Source organism: Phoxinus phoxinus (assembly GCF_949152265.1).
Source record: "Phoxinus phoxinus genome assembly, chromosome: 8".
Classification (NCBI taxonomy): domain Eukaryota; kingdom Metazoa; phylum Chordata; class Actinopteri; order Cypriniformes; family Leuciscidae; genus Phoxinus; species Phoxinus phoxinus.
In genome coordinates, this window is record NC_136883.1 from 22,247,824 (window position 1) to 22,258,924 (window position 11,101).

Consider the following 11,101-nt stretch of genomic DNA (forward strand, 5'->3'; position numbering starts at 1 on the left):
TAACCTCTATTGAAAACTATAACAATCCCCTTCAAAGACAAGCAACATTTATTACTTTACTTGACAATAGATGCACTTATGTTGGTGGAGTTAACGTAAATGTAAACCGAGTCAGTAACATTTAAAATATGTCTAGTCTGTAATTTTGCATGATAAATGTCAGTGAGATTATATGCCAAAGCGTCAAACTGAGTAAAATGTCTATATAAAGACCAACTCTGTTTCATCTCTATTGAAACTACTTCATGTTTTATCACAATATGAGTGATAAAAGCTTGCAGAGAAATCTTACAAATGAACAAAGTATTTCGTGCTGTTGCAGAAGATTCCAGCCATGATGGAGACCATCCGTTCTTGTGCAGTCCAAGCACACTGTCCACTGTAAGTGTGATTTATGATTATGGCCACTGCCATACCCTGCGTAATTGAAGCTGGAGCTCTGTGTTCGGTTCTGAAACAGCACTTCTCTCACATTAGCATTAGGCCTACCTTAAACTCTTCAATAGATGTCAAGGGGAGTCTCAGTTTGCATAAATATTTATTGGAGACCCAGCCATCGTCACAACACAAGAACAGACTATCATATCAAGTTTGGCAACAGTGGGAATTGTGAACTCCTATAGCAGCAGTGGCCGGATGATTCTTGTATGCCATGTTGATAAACCACAATAGCCTACCTCTTACTGTTGCCTTGTCCTTGAGTGTTGCTTCAAATAGCTAGTTAGCTAGCTAGCTAGCCAGTTAGGATCAGCTAACAATATTTTTCAAATAGGCTGATTTTCAGCATGGTTCAAATATTCATATTTATCTGTTATTTTGGCTTGTTTTTTTATTTTAAGCTTGTACTCAGATTTTTTTTTTTTTGTACTCTGGCATTTTACCCCACCCTGTAGGCCCCCTCTACCCCCCTCCCACTACAGTTTATAAAATGGTCTTACGGTGTGACAAATTCACTTTCAAAAGTAAAAATCTCAATATGACAATATGATGACCACATAAAAGGGGTACAGCTATATTGCATTTTCCAAAAGTCACTGAAGTGCAACCTTAGACACACACTGCTGCCCTAGCTGACCTCCGTGCGCAGATCACTGAAGCTGACGCTGCTGCGCGCATGCGCAGAGCTCACACTCACCTGTCGCACTTTAGCACACTATTCATCCATCATCAATGGGAAACCGCACTATATTCCTTGTAAATAATACTCTTCACTGCATGTCAAATGCCAAAGGGATCTGTCAGAACCTACGGACATGTCCGAAAGGTAGGAAAAGTTTTGAACAGTGTCTTCTGGAGATGTCTTGTTGTTTTTTTCCCTTCTTTTTTTCTGTACACTGTTTGAAACAAACACGCATGATCAGCTGGCTTTTATTTTAGATCTGTCTGCCTCATTCATGTTTGGAAGACTGTTTAGTTTTTATTTTTTTTCTGAATAGTTTATGGGAATTACCACTGGAACATGAAGATCTAGGCTACCTTTAAAGCTATTTTATTCGTGGACTAAATAGGCTTTAGGTAATTATGATATTGTCACAGTTATTAAGACATATTTAAACATTATTGTGACATTATGTAGTATATATCCATGTTACAAATATTGAATGATGTTTTAATGAATTGAAAATAATGTGTATTTACAAATAGCAGCTTAACCAATCCTAGCTCATCATCAATAGCCCTTACAGCGTAAACGTGAGCACATTTTATACAATGTTCTGATATAATGTGCGGGTGTGCTCGGGTGGCGTGGGTGACTTTAATCCGGATCAGGGTGCAGAGTTCACGGTAATCTACACCAGAACCTCAGCCCAGCGGATGTAAGGACGCACAGGCTCTTATTACACACAGAGGATGTGTCTCAAAGCCTGAGCTCCCTACATAGGCAGCACATTTGGGAAGCGTAGGTGTTCTTTCGAATCTATGATTCAAATTTCTATAAGGATGTTGTGTCATATGATAAATTAAGTGGTAGTTTATTATGATTTAATCTGAATGAATAAATAAATAAATGAACGAAGGAACGGAGGAAGTAGGCTAATAATTACATTTTAATTTTAAGTCATTAAATAACAACCGCATATTTTTAATTTTTGAAGTAGCCTAGCATAGCCTATGTTGAACGGAATTTCAAAGATGGAGCTGGGGATTTCCTAGTTTAGTGACAGCTAGGATAAGTCTGTTATACATGCAAAAACAACAGAGAAAACAAACTACCAAACCATGTTCATTATTATCTCAAATAAATTTAAAGAGTTTTACATATTCCGTCAAAGTTATAAAAAAAATTTAAACGTTGAAAAGTTGGACAAATTTGACGTCTTTTCAATTTTCATTTTCATTTTCAACCTTCAGTGGACCGTAATTAGACCGTAAAAATTACGTCTATTCAACGTCTAATAGACGACTTTTTGCTGGCTGGGAAGCTTATCATAGCAAGGTAACGTGCAGTCAAATAGCTTTATTTGCATATGTATTCAAATTTGAATGTAATCTGAATGTTAAGCATGAGGCCGAATTAATGACTTCAGTCTCTGTCTGTCTAGTTCCTCTGGAGTGAACACCAGCAGTGAAAGTTTTCCGAAGTCTCACTCGCACTACTCTGAGTTAAGCGACACACACACTCCTTTCTCTGTGGAACTGACTCCAGACTCTGGCATTGTTGCCACACCAGTAAGCCAATTCAAAGTTCAAGTATCATGTGTGGTTTGATTGACACCTTATTTGTCTATAATATATGGACATTGAATGTTGTCATCACGTTTATTTTGTGTAGTTGCCATCCAGTCGGTTCAGGTTTGCCTCGTGGCACTGGCTCGAGGAGCATGATGTCCGCGGAGACCAGCTCGCCTGTCCCAGGGTCAGAGAGGGTAAGAGGCCATTCTGGGTCACTATTCATTCATTTGTTTTGTGTCATATAATCACTGGACACAGACAATCAGTGATGTCCTCAAACAGGGCCTGCTGAAGACGAGGTGTCTGTTATTAGTGAAGACCTGTTTCTCAGAGGAGGCAGGAGGAAGAGGAGAGAGGATGAAGGACAGAAATGGGAGGAGAGACTTCAGGAGAACTGGGAGAATTGTGTGGTGAGACACCAAACAAGCATCCATCTATAATCTATCCATCCATCCATCCATCTATCTATCTATCTATTTATCTATCTATTTATCTATCTATCTATCTCCATCCATCCATCCATCCATCCATCCATCCATCCATCCATCCATCCATCCATCCATCTATCTATCTATCTATCTATCTATCTATCTATCTATCTATCTATCTATCTATCTATCTATCTATCTATCTATCTATCTATCTATCTATCTATCTATCTCTGTCCGTCCTTCCATCCATCCATCCATCCATCCATCTATCTTTTGAACTTAATTTTAATCAAAGAAGGATCCTGAAAAAAAATGTATCACGGGTGTCACGAAAATATTAATCAGCATAACTTTTTTCAACATTGCTTATAATAAGAAATGTTTCCTGAGCAGCAAATCAGCATATCAGAATGATTTCTGAATGGTCATGTGACACTGAAAACTGATGCTGAAAAGTCTATCTGTCCAGCTTCGTATTGCATTGAAAGTTCTGTCTCTGCGACTGCAGGTGCTGAACTTGTCTTATCAGGACCTGGGAGATCCATACCAGCTGGAGAACTTCATCCGCATCCTGAGGAGACTGATCCGTGTGGAGCGTCTGCAGCTGGTGGATAACGCTCTGAGGGATCTCAGCTCTGTCAGACTGCCAAGGTACCACACTAACCTCTACACTGTAATAACTGCACATAGCTGTAATAACTGCTGTCCTATTATATTGCAGTGCTTGTTTTGTAACATTATGTGTATGGCTGTGTAAAAATACATGTAGTGCAACTTTAGCTGTGTGCTGTAATTTCATATGAAGAGTTTAATTTACAGTAAGAAGGAAACTGTTAATTATGTATCAGCATCAAACTCAGCCTCTTTAATCACATGATTTTATTTGAAGATGGGTCTTACTAATAAAAGATTATATTTGCGTTGCTTATATTATCATAATATTTAATTTATAATCAGTACATTTCTGTGACCCCCCCCTCCCCCCAGAACATGTCTTGCAGATATTCTAGACACAATTTCTAAATATGAAATATGAAAAATCTAATATTTTTCTTTGATAATTACAGTAGGTGTTGCCTTACTGAATGAAACATTAATAATAAGGACACTTAGGTCGCAATCGGTGTCAGTAAATATCAATATTTATAATAATACTGCTTGCTTTAATATTTTATCATTCATACAATTTTTAGTGTGAGTTATACGTATGGAGGCAGAACATTGTGACACATTACATTCACTAACAACACTTGTGATTGAGATTGTGCATGTGTTATAGATGTAAAATCCTGAATCTTCACCGGAACAACTTGACGTCCATTCGTCAGCTGCCAAAGGTTCCTGAGATCCAGCACTTGTGCCTGTCTGAAAACAGTATTTCCTCTCTGGGCGAGTTGTCCCTGTTGAGGAGCGCGCCGCTCCGATCTCTGACCCTCAAATGCAACCCCTGCCAGTTTCAGGAGGACTACCGCTCACGGTGAGAGAAATCTTTTCACTTTGGCACTTGCTATGGACATGATTCAAAGAGGTTAAATGGACCTGAAAAAAATAGTCACACCTGTACTATTCATCTTCTAACCGTATACACACTGGGAACTATATTCTCAGAAGGCGAAGCACTGCTACTTGGCCGGAGTGATTAGCGCAACACTCTGAGTGAACCCTCTGCTCCTCACCACGGGGCATCTCAGGTGCTGCGAGCAAATCACTCCGCAGAAGTAGCAGTGCTTCGCCTTCTGAGAATATAGTTCCCATGTACGGTTAGAAGATGGCTGTGTCTCATGTGACCTTGTTATTTGTACACGCTGTGACTATACAAAATCATAACATGTAAATAGGAAAATTATTATTAATTTTATACATTATTTTGTCACTTATTGGGAGCAGTATGCTAGCTGGAGCCGTTTACTTCCAGTCTTTGTGCTAAGCTAGGCTAGCGGTGAGTGCGTCAGACAGAGTTACGGCACGCACGGAGACGTCTCTAACTCTGGGGGATACGGTGAATAAGCTTAAGTCCCAAAAAGTCGCCGTGTTCCTTGACAACTTATAACAATTTATTTTTACTTAAAGTCCGCGTGAACCGGAAGTTGCAAACGACTTTTCTCAAGTGTTGTGACGCATTTCCGAGTGAAACGGAATATTGAACAGAGGGCAGGGTTTTACTTTAGCGCTCCTCTCTTCCATAGTATGGGGAAGTCACCTCATTGACTTCCATAGTATGGGAAAAAAAATACTATGGAAGTCAATGGGGTCCCATCAACTGTTTGGTTAGTTACTGACATTCTTCAAAATATCTTCTATTTTAATCAGCAGAAGAAAAATGTATTCAGGTTTAGAACAACTTAATGGTGAGTAAATTAGGACAGAATTGTCATTTTTGGGTGAACTATCCCTTTAAATGTGTTAAGAAACATGAAAAGTGTATTGGAAATACCCTTAAGTGGTCTTTTATTTCATCATAATATATTATCTGCAAGTACATATTTTAAAAAATACACTTTTAAGATTTGAAGTACACTACAAGTGCACATTTAATACAGTTAATCAAACTTCTTTTTCACAAGGGTATATAGAACACCACTGAGCTTTTAATAACTTGCTGTCAAAACAGTGGATTGATTAAAACGAATCAGCTAATTACAGCTTTTAATTATTATAAAACGCCATACAGCATAATTTGTCTTCAAAATCACATTATGCCTCAAGTTAATAGCTATGCCAGAAGATATCATTTACAAAAAAAAAGAGCTGACCAAAGATGTGATGGGTTATTTGAAGCGAGCCAAGTCTAACCTTAAAGTCTAACCTTGAGATTTGTACCGTTTCCTCTGCAGTGTGTTCTTCTGTTTGCCAAAACTTCAAGTTCTGGATGGCATTCCAAAGCTACCGGAAGATTCCGTGCCTCCCTCCTCACCAGAAGCATCCAGATTCTGTACCATTCTCTGACATCGAAACAGCAGAACCTGAAGCCAAGATCTGAATCCAATGTACTGTACTGTCAGAGTGAACTGAGAAAGCTCCATAAATGCACTTGTATAATTAGTAAACTCTTAAATGCACTCTTTTGAGCTGATAAGAGAACATTTTTAATGACTTATTAAAGCTATTTTTGTACCTGTACTTCACATTTACACATTTCATCTACTCAAAATAAAACTGCATCAATTTAAGACAGCAGCAGCCAAGATATAAATGAGAAAATACTATTATAAAAGCACGGGTTGCTACATAGAATGGATCATAGTGCTTCTGTTGTATTTTGACTGTTTAGGTCACAGTATGTCAGCTGCATGTAATTCGGGCTATTTGGTTGCTCAATGACCAGCCAACCCTTGGCTTTGGTTAGTTCACACTTTGTCCTGATGGCTGTTTTGACAGGCGAGTCAGTTCTTGGGTGGTATTGCTTGAAGCTTGGCTGGTGTAAAGAAAGGGCACAGAGATTAAATCAGATACAGTCATGTGACACTGTGGTTAGCAGCAGATAAAACTGATGATGTCACAGCCACGCGTTTCATGTTCTCACAGGCTAATGTGGACAGAGGCATATGAACAATATCCTAAATTTAAATTAAATCTGTGTCCGTGGTCATGGTCATGTGGGAAAGATTGGGCCTCGTGCTTTGTATGTCATGGTCTCCTTTATATGGAAGCTTGTTTCTGCCACAGAATAAAAAAAATTAAAAGATAATTGTGACTTTTTATCTCACAATTCTAACTTTTTTCTTACAATTGCCTGTTTATATCTTGCAATTTTGACTTTTCTTTTGAAATTGCGTTATAATGTCAAAATTGCGATATAAACTTGCAATATCAAGTTAAAGTCAGAATTGTGTGATATTAAGTTATAAAGAGATATAAACTCACAAATCCGACTTTCTTTCTCGTAATTGTGAGTTTATATAGCAATTCTGACTTATTGTCTCATAATTGTGATATGGTCGCAATTTCGTTAGTCAGAATTGCGAGTTTATCTCTTTACAACTTCTTAACAACTTCTTAACTTGCAAGTTTATATCACGTAGAGATGCATGATTTTGAGAAAAAAGTCAGAATTGTGACATGTAAACTCTTAATTGTGAGGAAAAAAGTTAGAATTGTGAGATAAAAGTCGCAATTAAATTATCCTTTTTTACTTTTTATTAATTTGCGGAAACAAGCTATACTATTAAACAAACATTTACAGATTTAATCAGATTACATAATATGTGTATATTTTAAGTGTTTACAAATGTTTCAAAATGATAAGACTTAATTTTAAAATTGTATTGTCGCAAATGTAACCGCAAATCGCTAGCACCTAAATAAGTAACCATAGCAACAGTGGACCGCTTGTAGCGGCCGATCAGCAAAACTTAGGAAGCCTACTGTCATTATTAGATTTACATACAAAATGCACAAAACATTTTGTATTTTCCTACGAAATCTTGACATTTAGCGTGACATTGAGTGCGACATAAACCTCATTGATAGTGCTATATGCCCTTGAAAGCATAATTCGCACACTGGCTGTAACCACTGCATATGCTCAAGGCTTCAGTTCCCATTCAAAAGCCATTCATCATGACCCGCCATTGTCCTCTTAAGTTTAGCTTATCTTTTCAGCGGCGATCACTAATTCATATGCGCTTCAGTGTTTTGTTTTAATTTTGGTGTCAATTTCAGCGCCACTGAAACCCGAGCTGAGGAGCGGGAAAGCAAAGAACAGAGAAACGAGAGATCTGACAAAATTTTAGGCCTTATAGAGCTTATTAAATCTGTGAAGCAACTTTGTTTGTCAGCAGACCTCTGCTTCCCTACGGTAATAATTTTTTCCAGCATTTCCTGAAGGATTTATTACAGCTGCCTGAAATGATAACACAATGCAGATATGCGGGCCAAAGTCCCTTCTTGTTTCACAGGAGTATAAATAAGAGGTAACACAAAGGCCAAATTCCCTTTAACATCCATCATTAGTAAAACCAAATAATTAGGTTCTGATGTGCAGCAAAGGATTGTTGACCTTCACAAATTAGAACGTGGCTGTAAAAAAATAGAGTAGCCTAAAGAAGTTACAAATCTGCCTGGAAGAGTTTGAATTTATTGAAAGGATAGCCCCTTGAGACATCTCATTTTTGAAAAAAAAAAAAAAAATATATATATATATATATATCAGTTAAACAAATAGCAGTTAAATAAATACAAATAGCTCACTCCCCTATATCCCCCCCCCCCCCCCCTACAGTCTATAACTGTATTAGACAAACAGTAGCATGTACACACAAGAGGACATACATTTTAGTGCAAACATGAAAATCAAAATGTACCTGCACCCTGAGAGATAACAGAAATATAAAAAATAAAATGAACAGGATAATTGATAAGCGTTGGTATAAACCTTAATTTAAAAACATGAGCAGGTTATTTTCAGATGAGAAGATTAGTCCTATGAAGACGGAAAGATTGGTCTTGTTCCAGTCAGATGGAGCTTTGTACTGGAATGACCTGCGGCCGACTTTAGTAAAAAATTCTTGGGACACAGAAAAACGGATGCTGCATGTGTCGAAAGGGATAGGACGATGTAAATGGAACCAAAAGCTGTTTTAAGTAAGAAGGGCAATTAAAATTAACGTGTAACCCTGTTAATTTTGCCCCAATAAAGTCCTGAACAGTGGATTAAAAAAAAACAGTCTGTCTATCTACAATAGCAGTGGATGTTACCCCACAGGTTTCTTCTGGTCCCGGATCCATGGTGTTCTTTCCACCGAAGCTGGATTCTTTTCTGTTCGCCCTGGTGCCTGGTTCTCTGGTCCACTGCCTCAACTAACAGCACTGCAACGGTTCCATTGGGTGGTTTGATATGGACGCTAAGTATTGAAGGGGTGGTTGGACAGTTAAAATATTTGAGTGCACTCAAGGGTAACAAATTTTTTCTTTGAAAGATTTTTCCATTTTGTTTTGTTTCATGAGATCTCAAAAGTTGTGGCTGATTTGCTAACATGAATGTTACTGCTGTGTGAACTGAACTAAATATTGAATTTTGAATAAGAAAATAAGGAAAATAAATTGAATAAGAACTACATTCAAACTTTAATCTATTGTTTCGTGCTTCCTTTGGATTGGAATCTATGAGTCTTTTGACCATATGATTAGTACATAACCAACCTCCTCATCGAATCTAGATTTAGATAACTCCTACAGTAGGTTCTTAGCCTGTCTATAAGCAGAACTACGACGGTAGGGTTACAAACGCATTTAAATAGAAACTGGAACCAGCGATATTGCCTTCAGGATTTTGGTTGGAGCCAATCAAGAGTTCCATACAGCGTACAATGGCGGGTTCTGTAAGGACATCTCAAAGAATTGTGAATGACATTTACAGGTTTTAAATTGGCATCTGAAGTGTTTTGGTAAATAATGTCTGCATAGTCAATAATAGGAAGAATGAATTGGGTGATTCATCTTTTTCTGATTTGAAATGAAAAACAATGAATTAAGCGATAAAGAGAACATAAGCAACCATACGATTTTTTGATACAATTAATGTGAGGCTTGAAGGAGAGTTCGAGTCAAGCCAAAGACCAAGATATTTAAATACATTAACTTTAGAGGAGTGACCCGTCATTAAAACTAATATCTAAATCAAAGGAATGCAAGGGGCATCTTTAAAAAAAAAAAAAAAATATTGCAAGACTTCTTTTTATTGAGGACAAGTTTGTTTTTGTAAAACCAATCCTGCAATGAGTTAAAATCTGACTGCAGAGAGAACTGAATGTATGAGAGTGGGAAGAGTAAATAAGTGTCTTCTGCATAAAGATGAATGAAAGAGCGTGAGCATGCAAGTTTTGGGATGGTCATTAAGGCACAGAAGAGCAGAGGACCCAGTGTTTAGCCTTGAGGAACACCCTTATAAACAACCAAATAATCAGAATTTGAGCCTTGAATTGAATTTGGTCTTGTGGCCAGAAAGCTTAAAAAATAAACAACATTTTTATTGGGTTTCAAGAAAAAAAATCCCCTGCTCTCATATAAAAACATGATTATGAAATGAAATATTTAGTTGTCAGACACTTCTGGAACTTCAAAAGGGATTGGATTTTATGATCAGATGTAACTAACCCACCAGATGGGTTTGATGCAAACAGGGATAAAAAAGTACCCCATGCCCACGGTTAACTATACTGGTGGGTTAGTTACATCAACAGATGAAAAAAAAAAGTAAAACCTGACCACCTCTGCTAGAAATCTTATAATGGGATGTGTTTGGATCTTCCATCACGACAACGATCCAAAATAAACATCAAAATCAACACAGAAATGTGTCACTAAGCACAAAATGAAGCTTTTGCCATGATTATCCCAGTCCGTTGACCTGAACCCTACAGAAAATGAGTGGGCTGAGAGAAAAAGAAGCTACAAACATGGATCTGGGAATCTGAAGGATCTGAAGAGATTCTGGAGGAATGATCTCTGATCGCTTGTCAGGTGTTCTCCTATCTCATCAGGCATTATAGGAGAAGACTCAAAAGCTGTTATTTATTATTATTATCCTTTATTTTAACAGGATAGTCCCATTGAGATATAAAATCTCTTCTTGGTTATCTTGGCAAAAGCAGTTTTTAAAAAGTATTGAATAAAAGGGTGCCATAGGGTGACATTAATTGTGGCCAATATGTATTGAAGAAAAACATTTACTATTTCATAAAGAGATACACAATCATACAGCCTAAATAATATACCACTAAGTACCAAGACCAATTTTGTTCCGTTTCATTAAGAATGAGAGGTAGAAAATGTTTTTGGGATGATCTATAGTCCATCTTGTTTTACTATTTCATCCAAGGCTCTGGTTCTCTAAGACTGACTGCAGAACTGTGGCATGAATCTACACATTACTTCTGTGCCACTTCTGCTGCATCTCATCAGCCTTCCAGGAACTGCAAGATAAAAGCAGAGCACTCTGTTATTTTTGCTTTAGGTTCATCTTTACATTTATGTAATTAGACGAAGAGATATTTCCT

At 37.4% G+C, this 11,101-nt stretch overlaps 1 protein-coding gene across 2 annotated transcripts; it reads left to right on the top strand.

The window, feature by feature from the left end:
• Positions 1-260: 260 nt before the first annotated feature.
• LOC307003121 (uncharacterized protein) lies at positions 261-6,852 on the top strand. 2 transcript variants are annotated; one of them, XM_079621233.1, is made up of 7 exons: positions 261-381; positions 2,544-2,670; positions 2,774-2,867; positions 2,956-3,083; positions 3,613-3,755; positions 4,384-4,581; positions 5,939-6,764. In XM_079621233.1, the coding sequence occupies exons 1-7, from the start codon at positions 335-337 to the stop codon at positions 6,048-6,050; spliced, it is 849 nt and encodes a 282-aa protein (XP_079477359.1). In that variant the 5' UTR covers positions 261-334; the 3' UTR covers positions 6,051-6,764. The 2 variants fall into 2 exon arrangements, with proteins under 2 accessions (XP_079477359.1, XP_079477360.1); XM_079621234.1 differs by lacking the exon at positions 261-381 and adding an exon at positions 1,039-1,264 and having other exon boundaries at positions 5,939-6,852.
• Positions 6,853-11,101: the final 4,249 nt, after the last annotated feature.

Excerpts from the sequence above, each read along its gene's own strand:
- LOC307003121 (XM_079621233.1), top strand. The coding sequence starts at position 335 with ATGATGGAGACCATCCGTTCTTGTGCAGTCCAAGCACACTGTCCACT. Across the intron at positions 2,671-2,773 it reads CTGGCATTGTTGCCACACCA|TTGCCATCCAGTCGGTTCAG; the intron begins GTAAGCCAATTC and ends TATTTTGTGTAG. Across the intron at positions 2,868-2,955 it reads CTGTCCCAGGGTCAGAGAGG|GGCCTGCTGAAGACGAGGTG; the intron begins GTAAGAGGCCAT and ends GTCCTCAAACAG.